Raw genomic sequence first — 15309 nt, forward strand, 5'->3', positions numbered from 1 at the left:
AAAAGAAAAGAAATGAGGCATCAAATATTTCTTTTACACATCAAAACTCCAAGTGAGCTTTATGTTGCATCAGGTGGCGTGGCAGAGGCTGCACCACCTGCAACAGTTTAAATGGTGCAGCCGTGGCGCGTCTAGCAGCAGCTGTACCACAGAAGAACCGAGCAGCAATTCCCTGAGTTTACAACTTTAAAATGCACGCATACAAAAAAAAAGGAACAAAGAAGTGTGGTAAGGAAATACTTTTCGTCTAGTTCCACAGGAATGCAGATAGCTTCGCCTGACAGGTGGCGCAGGTTAACCTCATCTCCATAAAGACTGTCTTTAACTGGAATGTGAGGCTTTTAATCCTCACTTTGGCTGTGAGGGTTGGAAATCCTGGTCCCGCAGCAATGGTTTGTTGCTCTGCTCAGCAGCCATGGCCTGCAGGGTCTCCCTCTGGAATTGACGCGCTTTGTTGTACAAGAAGACTCCGATGAAGACGAGGACCGTGCCGGTGGCGCTGAGGATAGTGATCTGGTTGCTGAACACGATGACGCTCAGCCAAACCGACAGCGCATGCTTCACGGTGCTGGCGACACTGAGGAGGGGAGAGAGATGTTACTGCTGGTTTTTAAATGTCAAGCACAGCTACTACAGTTTCACACAGAGTAACGGCCGATATAAACAGCTTTACAGGTGCTGGTCATAAAATTAGAATATCATGAAAAAGTATATTGATTTCAGTAATTCCATTTAAAAAGTGAAACTTGTATATTATATTCATACATTACATACAAACTCATATATTTCAGATGTTTATTTTGTTTAATTTTGATGATTACAAATGACAACAAATGAAAATCTCAAATTCATCATATCAGAAAATTAGAATATTGTGAAAAGGTTCAAAATTGATGGCCCCTGGTGCCACACTCTAATCAGCTAATTAACTCAAACCACCTGCAAAAGCCTTTAAATGGTCTTTCAGTCTAGTTCTATAGGCTACACAATCATGGGGAAGACTGCTGACTTGACAGTTGTCCAAAAGACGACCATCGACACCTTGCACAAGGAGGGCAAGACACAAAAGGTCATCGCTAAAGAGGCTGGCTGTTCACAGAGCTCAGTGTCCAAGCACATTAATAGAGAGGCGAAGGGAAGGAAAAGATGTGGTCGAAAAAAGTGTACAAGCAAGAGAGATAACCGCACCCTGGAGAGGATTGTGAAACAAAACCCATTCAAAAATGTGGGGGAGATTCACAAAGAGTGGACTGCAGCTGGAGTGAGTGCTTCAAGAACCACCACACACAGACGTATGAAAGACATGGGTTTCTGCTGTCGCATTCCTTGTGTCAAGCCACTCTTGAACCACAGACAGCGTCAGAAGCGTCTTGCCTGGGCTAAAGAGAAACAGGACTGGACTGCTGGTGAGTGGTCCAAAGTCATGTTCTCTGATGAAAGTAAATTTTTCATTTCCTTTGGAAATCAAGGTCCCAGAGTCTGGAGGAAAAGAAGAGAGGCACTTCATCCACGTTGCTTGAAGTCCAGTGTAAAGTTTCCACAGTCAGTGATGGTTTGGGGTGCCATGTCATCTGCTGGTGTTGGTCCATTGTGTTTTCTGAGGTCCAGGGTCAACGCAGCCACATACCAGGAAGTTTTAGAGCACTTCATACTTCCTGCAGCTGACCAACTTTTTGGAGATGCAGATTTCATTTTCCAACAGGACTTGGCACCTGCACACAGTGCCAAAGCTACCAGTACCTGGTTGAAGGACCATGGTATCCCTGTTCTTAATTGGCCAGCAAACTCTCCTGACCTTAACCCCATAGAAAATCTATGGGGTATTGTGAAGAAGAAGATGCAATACACCAGACCCAACAATTCAGAAGAGCTAAAAGCCACTATTAGAGCAACCTGGGCTATCATAACACCTGAGCAGTGCCACAGACTGATCGACTCCATGCCACGCCGCATTGCTGCAGTAATACAGGCCAAAGGAGGCCCAACTAAATACTGAGTGCTGTACATGCTCATACTTTTCATGTTCATACTTTTCAGTTGGCCAACATTTCTATAAATCCTTTGTTTTTATTGGTCTTCAGTAATATTCTAATTTTCTGATATGATGAATTTGAGATTTTCATTTGTTGTCATTTGTAATCATCAAAATTAAACAAAATAAACATCTGAAATATATGAGTTTGTATGTAATGTATGAATATAATATACAAGTTTCACTTTTTAAATGGAATTACTGAAATCAATCTACTTTTTCATGATATTCTAATTTTATGACCAGCACCTGTATGTTTAAATCTGACTCCTGAAACCATTAGGGACTGATATGAACATTTTGGCTGATAGCTTTGGAGGGAATTTTTATTCTTATTGCAAGCAAAGAACATGTTTTGTAAATCGACATTTGAAAATTCTTTCAATTAAATTTTTTCAAATTAATAAAAACTACAGAATTTATTTGTCTTACTTCCAGGGCATGCAATCCTCTGGACGGGGAAATGAGGACACATTTCTTCCTGTCTGCATGGGTATATACACACAGTCCAAGGAAAATGTTTGGGCACCCCATTAATCTTAATTTATTTCTAAATATTTGGGTGTTTGCAACAGCTTGTTCTGTTTGATATATGTAATAACTGATGGACAGTAATATTTCAGTATTGAATTGAGGCTTATTGGACAAATAGAAAATATGTAATAAGCATTAAAACTAAATTTGACAGGTATTTTGAAATGGAAAAAAAACAAAAGAACAAAAAGAAAAACAAATAAGATGAGTAAAAAAAAGAAATAGAAAAAATAAGGGGGGACAGTGTTATAAAATGTCTGAGAAACTAAAATGATCACAAAAGCTTTTTATCTACTTAACTCAGGCAGCTGCCTCTGTCTGATTCGGTGGGAAAATATAAACCAGGGCTGCATCTAATCATTCTTTTGCTAATCGATTAATCTGTTGATCATTTTTACGATTAATTGATTAATAATCAGATTGCAAAAGGTTCCTTAAAAACAATTTTTTTAAAGAATTAAACCAGGTCAAACTACATCTTTTCTACTTGAGGAGTCCTGGATAGAGCATATTGACAGATAAAAAATTTATTTTTATTTTAAATGCAAAATATGTAGATATTTTTTTTTTTACAATTTTGGTATAATTTCTGCTCTAATTGGGTCGCTCTGTCAACTAAAGGCATATTTTAGAGTCTCTACTCTCATTTAATAATTCATCAATTACTAAATTAGTCAACGATTATTTTAATAATCAATTAATCACAGTTATTCAAATTAAATGTAAAACTAAGATAAAATAATACAGTAAATCTTTATGCATATAGCAGATTTCAAGACAGTGCTTCAACAAACAAAACAAACTAAACAAATAAGGAAAAAGCCGATTTAAAAAGATGCATTTTTAGTTGGCCTTTAAAAGAAATCAATGAGGTTTTTATTTAAACGTGTGAAGAGCACATTAGAAAAATCTAGACATGACGAAACAAAAGCATGAATTAAGATTCCCACTTCTGGACGAGAGACATTGGGACTAAATGTTTTGTAGATGGTAGAAACAGGAACGTTATAAATATTTTCTCTAACAGCTGCCATGCAGATTGCAGCTGACGTGCAGGTTTGTTGATTAGCGATAGCAAAGACAGGGAGCTGACAGTATCGGCACGATCCTGTGGAAAACGCCTTTGAAATCTGCTGACTCATCAAAAACACACAAATTTAAAGTAAAGAAGTGATTTCATGAGATGGATCCCCCTTTATTCTGGATAAAAAAAATAGCACCATCGTCTGCTGATCTCTTTATTAGGAGGTATTTTTGTTATGAGTGTAAAAAGTGATCATTGTTTTTATTTATTTTTACCTTGTATCTGCTTAACTGTTACAAAGAGATTCAGTTTTATCGCGGGTTTGGTTCTTTAAGCTTGTTTGCTCCTGTTACCTTCAACCCAAAGGTAATGAATGACCGCAACCACAAGCATGACAGTTTAACAGATGGTTTATTATGTTAAAACTCTTAAACCAGCAGAACCAGTTACCATTCTTTTTATTTTCTTTCTTTTCTCTTTGTTAAAATGTGGCAGTGTGGATTATTAGGATTAAGACTGCAGTGCACATTAGATAAATGTGGGCTTGGTATCTCAGGATTATTCTTGAACTCTATTTGGACTTTGGTGTGCAAAAGATAACGGTGATAGCAGGTTTATCTCATGAAGTAGGCTAAATAGTGTTTTGAATTCACTTCAGTATTCGCTCTAAGACAACATTTAAGTGGATCCAAACCGAGATGGTTCTGGGTCCGTTACCTGAAAGTGACGGGGGAAATGCGCCCCATCAAGGCGTAGGCGGTGACGCTCTGCAGGTGGAACAGGCCGCCGTCAAACAGCAGCAACAGGATTATGTCCTGACTGAACAAGAACCTCTGCCCTCCTTTTCCCACAGCTGGAAAATCCTGGAAGCACGGAAACAAAGAGCAGCGGCCTTCAACTCCCAGATGCTGAATATAACAGAAATTAAAGCATTTTTATTTTAGCTTTGGATTAGAAAACACAGCTGGTCTTCTTATCTTCTTATTATCAGCAGAGGACCTTGGTTGGTACCAATGTGCGCCAGACGCTGCCTTGCAGATTATATCTTGAAGGTTGATTTATTTAATTTTTTAACAGTAAAAACACAAACTTAAGAGTCAACTTGTGTTCAGTTTAGTGTAAATTTTGCTTTTCTTTTTAGAGGAGGAGAGATGGGGGTAAAAATCTCAAGCGGATGGCGGAGGATGCAGCATCAGACGTTTTGGGGGGGATGTAATTTGATAAGATGTGGATGTCTGAGGGTTATGAATCCTTTGGCATGTTTTTAGATAACCACTGGCTTTAGCTTAACGTGGACGTTTAATGTTTATTTAGCTAGAACAACATTTCAGATCAGAGGTTTTGAGTGTTTACCTACCAGCAGGAACACCCAGGCAGGGATCAGCATAATGACTGCTGCTGCGCTGGTGTAAAACTGCAGCTCTGGGGGGCTGAAAAGATGCTTCTTTAGAGTCTTGAGCATACAAATAAAAAAAATTTAGGCCATTTTTTATTTGTTTTACCTGAATCTGTACGTGTCTCCGCTCAGCAGCTTCTTGGAGAAAACGTTCTGCAGGCTGGGGTCAAGAAAAGCGCAGTTAGTTAAAGGTTACGGCGTGCTGAGGATGGGAGCGATGGCCGAGGTACAGACCAGTCCATGATGTTGGTGGAGAGCGCGGCGGAGAAGCCGAGCATGTTGAAGCTGATCTCTGAGGCCGTGCAGAGGGCCAGGCCGGCCATGACAGGAAACAGGGACAGGTTTACCCAGAGGCCTGCAGGTCGGACAACAAACAGAAACAATTACATGAATGATTCAGGGCTGCTGTCAACATGACACCAGTGAGCCGATTCCTCCTGGCTGCTCCACTGGTGTGACCAGATAGAGACTCGTATTGATGGTTTTTGCCCTACAGCTCCGGGTCATGAGATCATCTAGCATAGAGATGCAGGTCTACCTCAGTTTAAATCTTTAAATTATCAGATGTTTGGTTTATATCTTCGTAATATGAGGCCAAACCAATGAAATCTGATCTGCTACTTAACCAAACCAAGCTAAAAATACAGCTTTAACTACCGTTAAAGCACGTCTGCTCACCCGTATATTCTCCGAGGATCAACCTGGACATGATAACAGTAAATATGGGCGCCGAGCTCTTCACCGTCTCAGCGAACGACACCGCCACGTTCTTCAAACTCACTAATCCCAGAACCACAGTGGTGAACCTAAAAGAGCACACACAAGGATTTTTTGTCAAGTCAGATTTTTTTTTTTCCTCCAAATGGCTGATTCGGCATCAGCTGCTGCATAATGGTTGATGTGGTTTGAAGCACCTCATCAGCCCAACAAACAGCATGATCATGATGAAGTTGGCTGGGTACTCAGATCTGGATTTGTGCTTGTAGAGGCAGCAGGGAATGAACATCTTCAGGCAGCCTATGATGGTGGTGGACATCATCTGAACCGCACCTAAAGGGGAGGCAAGGAGAAATGAACAAATAAATAAATAGACGATAGTGAAGCTGTTAGTTTAAACAAACAGTGTCAGACAGCAACGTTATAATATACATCTGACACTTTAAAGGGCTTTACAGGAGAAAGCTCCTTCATAACCTCGAAGGTGTTTCATATTTATTCAAATTACAGCAACAAAATTCTGTGTTTTGTTTGTTTTCTCTCAATCTTTACGACATCCAGACCGGCTCACCTTGTATGAAGAAAGTCATCTTTAACAGAAAGCTGCAGTTAGTCACAGGAAGGTGATAAATCAGCGAAGAGCAAAACTGGACCTTCTGGTTTAAAACCAGGGCCGTAACTAACGATTATTTGATTGATCCATTAATAATCGGACAGCGAAAGGTTCCTGAAAGAAGATTTTATACAGAATTAAACCAGGTGAAACTAAAACTTTTTTGACTTGTTGAGTTCTGAATCAAACATATCGACAGGAAAAAATATCTTTTTATCTAAAATGCAAAATATTAATATTTTTTTTTCTACAATTTTTGTACAATAACTGCTCTAAGTAGGTTACTGTCAGCTAAAGGATTTTTTTTCCTATACTCCAATTAAGGATTAATCAATTACTAAATTAGTTGACGATTATTTCAATAATCACGATTAATCTGCCCTACTACAAGCTTAACAGCATTATACTGTGGGGCTAATTAAGGGCAGATTCTACTTCTACAACCGCACACATCAAATGTCGCTTGCGTCTGGTTGTGAACCAGTTTTGCTGGCATTCTTTTGCACCGTCAGTCTGGAATTTCTAGGGATGCACAGCAGTTTCTCGCCAAAGCGCAAGGGGGAGCCTACTGGAGAACTTGCAAGAACTTCGGCGGATGTTCACAAGAACTTTGTTTTGGCAGAGACTTTGGCATCTTTATATAATTTGTCTGATGCATTGTACAAGTGGTTGCGAACCTCCTTTTGTCGTAGTTGTCCATTGTAGTTGTTCCTCGGTTTTTAAAAATGGAGCGCCCCGGCACCGAATCGAGAAGGACGACCACACAGACAGTCGAAATTGTAATTGAAATGTATTTGAAAGTTAAGGAACTTTAAGTTTAGTTACTTGTTCATTTAACTTTAATGACTTTGTGGGTTTGATTCACAGCGGTTTGCTTAGTGTTGTACAGTTTATCATTTCCTTTAAGTGGAACTAATTTATGTAAGCTAACATGGTAAATGGTAAATGGCTTGTACTTATATAGCACCTTTATTCAGGTTAGGAGACTTGACCAAAGTGCTTTACACTACATTCATTTACCCATTCACGCACACACTCACGCAGCGGGGCTGCCGTACACTGGCGCCACCGGGCCCTCTGACCACCAGAGGTAGACATTGCAGGTGAAGTGTCTTGCCCAAGGACACAACGACACTGAAAGTCGGAGTCAGGGCTTGAACCGTCAACCCTTCGATTTCAGGACAAACTCCTACATCCAACGCCACTGTCGCCCCATTCAAATCAGTATTTATTTTTCTTCTTTTGGGTTTGTTTAAAGGTTTTTACCTGCTTCTGGACCAATTGTAAATATATCCTGACACTCACTAAATAAATGGAGGATAAAAGGAAGAAAACTGTGTGGTCCTTTGAGTAAAACCCATTGAACAAAGTCTGCATCAATTTATCCATCCCTTTTCAAGTAGGGAAGCTGCATAAGATTAAAAATAACTTGACACACACCAAGGACCAATCACAGCTGCTTTTTGTCTGCGCACTTCCGCTTGAGGTCTGCGCTGGTTTGCGACTGTCTGACGCGTCGTCAGGATTTTTTTTGACAGATTTGCACAGAGACAGATTTGACGGATGCAGAGGCTAAGCGTCAGAAGCATAAATCGGCCTTTATCTGTAGCAGTAGCATCTAAATACTACAGAGATCAGAAGCAGCAGAGCTGCGGTGAACTAAGTCTTCTCTGAGAAGTAGGTTCACCTTCCAGCATGAACATTAAACAAGCAGGCATTTTGTTCCAGTATTGTTGCAAGCAAAGAACATGTTTTGTAAATGTAAATCTGGAAAAAAAAAAAAAAGTGCCATCTGGAAGTTAAACTTCAAGAAAAGGTTTTGAGAATAACTTTGGTCCGTGTGGTTTTTTTTTTCTTTCAGAAGAACTATTTTTATTATTATTTTTTTTTTTCAAACCTTTTTTTGTCAGATTTTAGATTTTTTTTCTTTTAAATTTCTGTTCTGTCAGAAATAAAACAAAATGAAATATTAAAACTGGCAACAAATTAATTTTTCCAGAAAGAAAATATGGAAAATATAAAATCTGAGAAAAAAAATGAAATAAATGAAAGAATAAAATCTGAGGAAATGGCAAAGTTCTTTAAATACTTTTTTTTTTTTTATTCAAATACTTTTTCTCATTTCTATTTCTGAACTGGTGAAACCGTTAGATGGGAAAAGCAGCATTCCTACCCAACATGCTTGGCTCTCCCTCCAGCAGAGACAGGATATACTTGTTGAGAAACAGGGTGCAGAAGCTGAAGAAGTACCAGAGACCCAGGTAGGACATAGAGCGCCAGTTCCACACGCCGGACTCCGTCTCAATCATGGTGGTTTCCGTCACCGTTATCTTCAGCACCTGCTCCCCTGGCAGGCTCTCGCTCCGGGCCAGCACCACCCGCTCTTGCCGGTTGCGGAACGGCGAAAACAGGTCCCTGAGCGACTGTTTGGTTGGGGGTCTGTTACCCTGCATCTTGCCTGCTCAATAGATGGTGGGCAGGGAATAAGGGATGATAGGAGCAGCTTAAAAAGGGGGTTTGATGGTTAATCCATCTTCTGGAGTGACCATGAATTTATAACTCCTTTGAGCCTGCCTGCAACACAATTAAAATCCAATAAAAATGCAAGTAAATTCAGTGTATATGTTCAGATGCATAAAAATAACACAGTCTGCTAATTACAGCATGAAAAAATACTGTTTTGCAACCACAAACCCTAATGAATTTTATTGGGTCTCCATGTGATATATATATATATATATATATATATATATATATATATATATATATATATATATATATAAAAATCTAAAATTGTATCTCTGCTTCTGTCTCCTTGAACCCCAGTCTGCCTCAGCAGATGGCCGCTCACACTGAGCCTGGTTCTGCTGGAGATTTTTTCCTGTTAAAAGGGAGTTTTTCCTCTTCACTGTCGCTACAAGCATGCTTAGTGTGAGGGATTACATCTGAGTCAATAAGTCGATGTAATCAACTGGTTTTCCTTAGATAGAAAACTTTGAACCAATATGACTAAATTGTAAAGTGCCTTGAGATGACGTGTTGTGAATTGGCGCTATATAAATAAACTAAATTGAATTAAAATTTGTGGCAGGCCCTGTACGAGATGCACAGAGCTGCAGGGATGTTTTTTTTAATTCTAATCATGGCAGAGAAGCTTGTCAGAGAGAATGGATGAGCAAAACACAGGATGACCCTGAACATAAACATATCAGAGGCTATAAAAGACAGCACCGGGCCAGAGGTTTACCTTCCAACAGGTCAAACACACTAAACACACACCCCGGCTTTAAATCAGAGCATGCTCATGTGTCAGAGTGATCCAATCAAAGTCCAGTCCTAAATCTAATCACTAATCGATGGTCTTGAATATTTATGCCCACAGAGAGTCTAAATCCAATTTGACAAAGTTTGAGAAATATGAAGAAAAAACAGCCCTGTAGAAACCCAATTTTGCAAGATTTGCAGCTGTAAATAACCCTGCAAGGTGGGTGTAGTAAACATTTAAGGTGACTGAACAAACATGCACAACACACTGTAAAGCAGACAGCTACAGAAGATCCTGCCTGTATGCAGCTATCAACACCTGATTACAAAAATAACACATCCTGCAACATTTAGCTTCCCTTTGGGATGAATAAACTGTTTTTGAATTGAAGATTTGGACATTTGAAAAACATGTAATCCATCTGTTTTTCCTATAGAAACTACCATATGTTTTATTTAACTTCATCCTAAAAATAAAAACAAAACAGGGTTGAAAAGCAAACCTGTTGGGAGAGTTATGAACAGTTTTGCTACAATCCCTTTTTTTTTTAAACAAACTTAAAAGTTTCTGCAGGCTTTTCAAACGTTTAAAGCACCACTTTTATTTAATATAATTAAATCATTGAACATATCTGGGTCGTAAATTCTTGTTAACTAAAAGATATGACTGCCATTCACTTTATAATGTTTGTTTTCGCTAACTTTATTGCATAAACCAGAATGTGATCAAACAGTGGATGCCATACGAGCCACTAAAGCAAGGCTCTTTAGGTTTGTCATCAGAGATAAAGTTAAAGTAAACAAAAAGCACAAAAAAAAGACTTGTGGAAAGAACAATGAACTGTTGCCATTAGTGAATGAAGAGATTTTCCTTTAAAGGACACTGAAGACAGGCAGCTCTTACCTTTGGTTCAATCTGGATGCTTGAAGTCTCAAGAAGAGGTTTGAAAAACGAGGAAGCAGCACAAAAACGTTAGCTAGCTGTTTTCATTTTCTGCAACAAAGAGACTATTTACTGGATATAAACCAGCTCCCATGTTAACCATGCTACGCTACATGAGTCACAGAGGAGCGCTAACCCAACCCTAAACCTATCGTTGCACATAACAGCTTTAGACACCTTGGTTTTTTCAACGTAGCAGCTAGCAAAAAAAAAAAAAAAGATTACAAACTGCGTCAAGCTGGAGTTAAACAGCCACTGGACCGGAAGTGCTAATATTTGGATTCGCCTCTAACTGCAAATATCTACTCGCTGATTTTTTTTAACTGATTTACGACACACATTTAAGTGAACTGCTAAAAAAAATATATAAATAAATAAATAAAAAAAGGATGTGAACATAACGACCCGCTTCGAGATGCTTTTATTTTTTTAAACTAAGCTAGTCAGCTTCCGGTGTAGTTTACATTAACCTGACGTACCAGTAGCCTGAAGAATCAAGAACTTGAAGTTTGTGTTTAAACTTGCTCCATCATAAACTTTTTTTTTTTTTTATGAAATACCCGATCTTAAACTTAAGTGTTTTTTATTTTATATAAAAAATAAATTTTATGTTTATTCAAAACCTAAAATCTAAACAAAAATATGAGGTTTAAGCAGATGTACAGCACTCTATTGACCGCTAGAGGGCAGTAGGAATGTGAATCCAAACTGCCCATTGAAATGTTTTTTTGGGTTTTGATCTTTAATTTCTGTCATTTTTTCCCCCTGATCTTTGGATTGTTATTATTATTTTTTTATTATTATTTATTGAAAACCATAAATAATGAACTAAAAATAAACTATATGATCAAGAGAAACACATTGATGGAAAGAAATCGGATTAGAAAAATCTACCATTTATCATACTTGTGTCACACAAAAGGTTTATCTCTGTTAATGTTTATGATCATTGCTTAAAGCTAAGAAAATGGAGTTCAACTTCTCAGAAAATTTCAGGAAATTTAATATAAGAAATATTATAAAATGCAACAATGTGGTGCAGTAACCTAAAACGCACAATCTGCAGCCTTTACAATCCAAAGAGCCTTTTTGTTGTCAGTGTAGCTCACTGAACACATTTAAGGATGCAAATGAAGGAATATAGAACCATTAAAAAAAAAGATAACTTATATATACTTTTTAAAAAATATCTTCTATAGGATTTGTTTTATTTATCTCTGTGTATAGATGCATATAAGTGTATTCATGCAAAATACACTGCTCACAAAATAAAGGCAAAACTCAAATGACAAATAACTAGATCTTAATTAATCTAGTATTCCATGAATATTCTCATGGAATACTTTGTTGTGTACGAAGTTGAAAGTGGGGACAATAGAATCACATCGACATTATCAATGGAAATCAAATTTATTAACCAATGGAGGTCACACAAAAAATTAAATTGGAAAAACAGACTGCAGGCTGATCCAATGATGATGTAATGTCCTTAAAACAGGTCAGAATGAGGCTCAGTATTGTGTTTGACCTCCATGTCTCTGTATGACCTCCCTACAATGCCTGGGCGTGCTCCTTATGAGGTGACGGATGGTTGTTCTCAGGAATCTCCTCTCAGACCTGGACTAAAGCATCCGCCAATTCCTGGACAGTCTGTGTTGCAATGTGATCTTGGTGGAAGGATCAAGACATTATGTCTATCAAATTCAGATCTGGGAAATGGGCAGGTGGTCCATACCCTCAATGCCTCCATCTTGCAGGAACTACTGACATACTAAAGGCACATGAGACCTGGTATTGTCTTGCATTAGGAGGAACCCAGGACCAACTGCACCAGCATATAGTCTCACAAGGGGTTTGAGGATCTTATCTGGGTACTTAATAGCAGTTATGCTACTGCTGGTGAGCACATGAAGGGCTGTGCAGCCCTCAAAATAAAGCCCACCCCACATCATTACTGACCTACTGTCAAATAGGTCATGCTGAAAGTTGTTGCAGGCAGCAGATCGTTCTACAGTGTGTCTCCAGACTCTGTCACATGTGCTCAGTGTGAACCTGCTTTCTGAAGAGCACAGGGCGCCAGTGGCTATTTGCCTATCCTGGTTTTCTCTGTCAAATGAAAAAGTGTCCTGCACAGTTTTGCGCTGTGATCAAAACTTCCAATCGTGACTTAGACTTTTAACAACTTTTATTGTCATTTTTCAGTGTATTCTCATTATGAGTTCGTATGAAATCGTACGAAAAGTTATGCACCGTAATTTCGTATGTTTTGGACGTTTTTTTCCTCGTATGCGCATGCATAGAATATAAATTACAATTAGCCCTATCCCTAAGATATAAAACAGCAAGCAATGTAGTTAGAGACATGAATAAGTGATTATTGCACTGTTTTTCCCAGTTTTACGTCCGTCCGCGGATCTGCTTTTTTTTCCTGTCTGCCAGCGCATGCGCACTGATGTGGTTTTTTGAGGAAAAACGTCCAAAACGTACGAAATAGTGTGCATAACTTTTCGTACGATTTCATACGAACCTATAATGAGAATATGTTGCATTTTTAATACTAAGAGTGTACAAAAAAATCAAATTTTGTTTTGTTTAACTTTCACACAGTGAATGAGCAGCAGCTTAGCAGTGAAATTATCGCTTCCATTTCATAAAATGCAGCAGTGATCGAATGTAAACGGTGTGTGAGAAAAAACATATTTGGTTTGGTGTTATCAGTGTGATGCAGACGCTCGATTTGTGTCACCATTTCAGCAGTCTGGTTGCAGTGGGGAAAAAAGCTGTTACAAAACCTGCAGCAGATGCTGTGAAGCCTCTTCTTAGAGGGAAACAGGGAGAACAGAGTGGCTGTGTGAGGGTTCGCTGATGATGTTACGGGCTCAGGACACTGGGATTAAACGTCTTTAATAGAGGGAAGAGGAGCCCTGATGATCCTCTCTGCTGTTCTTACTACTCTTCTCACCTTCTTCTAGTCTGAGGCACTGCAGCCTCCACACCACACAGTGAGACATCTGGTCAGAACGCTCTCTATGGTGCTTCTGGAGAAGGTAGTGAGGATGGGGGGGCAGGTGGGCTCTCATCCTCTGCAGGAAGTACATGCGCTTTTGTGCCCTTTTGCACGCAATGCGGATCGCAAACAGATCAAGACACTTTCAATTTGGGAAGAAATTTTGAATATTTTTACATTTTATTGAGACATTAAATAAGAGGCATTGGTCACGGTCTCAGGTTAGGTGGTTTGAATGCAACAGTCTATCAATCTGTCTGCCAACACTGTTTCATGGCTAGCTAAGACAGGCTGCTTGTATTTATTTAGTTTTAATAGAACACATTATTCCTCAGTTTGAGCATCAATCCTTATATAGCAGTGGCATATATGGGCGTAACATATAAGTTATATGTTACGCCCATATATGCCGCTGCTAGAGAACTGACACAAGTGATACTCTAATGTCTGTCTGCACTATAGAAAATTCACTCACCTCTGCATAATAAATGCTTAAAGTGGCTCCAACAGCAGATTAGACCAACCTATTTTTTTGTTTAAGTCATCTAATTCCAGTAATTTGAGGCCCTTTTGGATGGATCCATTATGTGTAGAGTGTTGGACTTTGATGCTCAGGCGCTAATTTTATTCTAAATATGTAAGAAATAAATTAGACTAGACTGACATCACAGGAAAAAGACTCCACCCTGATAGATCCATGCTTTACAAAAAGGGGAAAGTTATAAGGGACACTTCAGAGATATGATTAAACTTAATTTTCTATTTAAAGAATCTCATTTGTTTTAATAAATGATACATTTAGCAGGTTAAGTTTGTCTAACATGATGAATGAAACGGTTAAAGTTAAGTAAAGGAGATTTTATTTTCAAATTGTTCAACAAAATAAACAGTCTGGGTGGTGTTCATGGTAGCAGTTGATAAGTATGAAAAAATCAGATTGATTGCTTCACCCTAACAATCTGAAACCACCAAAGCTAAATGAACACAGAGGAAAAAAAGGCTGCCAGTTCAACTCTTTCTGGTCTCAAAGAGGCCTTTGCGTGGGGAAGAGAAGAATCTCCTCTTCATCAGTGTGCTGGCTGCTGCCCTGTCAGGAGGAGGTAGTTGTGATGGAGGGTGCGTAGCTCCGTCAGTCTGCCCAGCAGGCGGCCGAAACGCTGCGGCCCTCCCCTGGCTGCTGCTCCAGCCTGGGCCCCGCAAACACTGGAGAGCAAGTCCAGGATCAGCTCCTGCATTTTCTCCACACAGCTGACCGCCTGCGGGGATGCTCGATCTGCACAGGACCGCACAGATGATACATGTTCAAACAACTGGAGAACATACATCCCAAAAGGATTTACACCTCCTAAACTTCTTCTGTTAAAACAACAAAGTTCCACATAACTGACAGGATTTTAGACCGATGCAAAGTGGAAGATCATTTTCAAAAGGCGTGTGGTGCATTTATTACTTATCTAACCCTCATCTAAGTTCAAGTTTGTTAAAAAGCATATTAACACAAAAAAGCATTTGCAGTGTTGGTCAAAGAGTTGCTCCTAAAGTAGCAGAGTAAGGACAAGACAACTAAAATAAAATGGAACCATAGTAAAAAATGAAATCTGCCACTGTGTGGAAGAAAATGTGCATCTTCCTGAATGTGCATTTGATTCGATTCAGTTTATTTTTTTATTTTAGCTCCAAATCACATCACATGTCATCTCAAGGCACTTTACAGTTCAACCAGATCACACAGTTAAATTGATTCAAAGTTTTCTATCAAAGGAAAACCAGCTGATTGCA

At 38.9% G+C, this 15309-nt stretch overlaps 1 protein-coding gene across 2 annotated transcripts; it reads right to left on the minus strand.

Moving 5' to 3' along the window:
- LOC119792079 (solute carrier family 35 member E2A-like) lies at positions 1-10740 on the minus strand. 2 transcript variants are annotated; one of them, XM_038298542.1, is made up of 9 exons: positions 10485-10740; positions 8490-8890; positions 5901-6036; positions 5665-5792; positions 5221-5341; positions 5093-5146; positions 4948-5020; positions 4308-4453; positions 349-577 (listed from the first exon to the last, which is right to left on the minus strand). In XM_038298542.1, exons 2-9 carry the CDS (start codon positions 8767-8769, stop codon positions 349-351), a joined length of 1167 nt encoding a protein of 388 aa, XP_038154470.1. In that variant the 5' UTR covers positions 8770-8890; positions 10485-10740. The 2 variants fall into 2 exon arrangements, with proteins under 2 accessions (XP_038154471.1, XP_038154470.1); XM_038298543.1 differs by lacking the exon at positions 10485-10740 and having other exon boundaries at positions 1-577; positions 8490-8769.
- Between the last annotated feature and the right edge of the window lie 4569 nt (positions 10741-15309).

Source organism: Cyprinodon tularosa, unplaced genomic scaffold, assembly GCF_016077235.1.
Source record: "Cyprinodon tularosa strain WSP-4 unplaced genomic scaffold, ASM1607723v1 ctg409, whole genome shotgun sequence".
NCBI classification, from domain to species: Eukaryota; Metazoa; Chordata; class Actinopteri; order Cyprinodontiformes; family Cyprinodontidae; genus Cyprinodon; species Cyprinodon tularosa.

Excerpts from the sequence above, each read along its gene's own strand:
- LOC119792079 (XM_038298543.1), bottom strand. The coding sequence starts at position 8,769 with ATGCAGGGTAACAGACCCCCAACCAAACAGTCGCTCAGGGACCTGTTT. Across the intron at positions 6,037-8,489 it reads GGGAGAGCCAAGCATGTTGG|GTGCGGTTCAGATGATGTCC; the intron begins GTAGGAATGCTG and ends CCTCCCCTTTAG. Across the intron at positions 5,021-5,092 it reads GGAGACACGTACAGATTCAG|CCCCCCAGAGCTGCAGTTTT; the intron begins GTAAAACAAATA and ends GCATCTTTTCAG.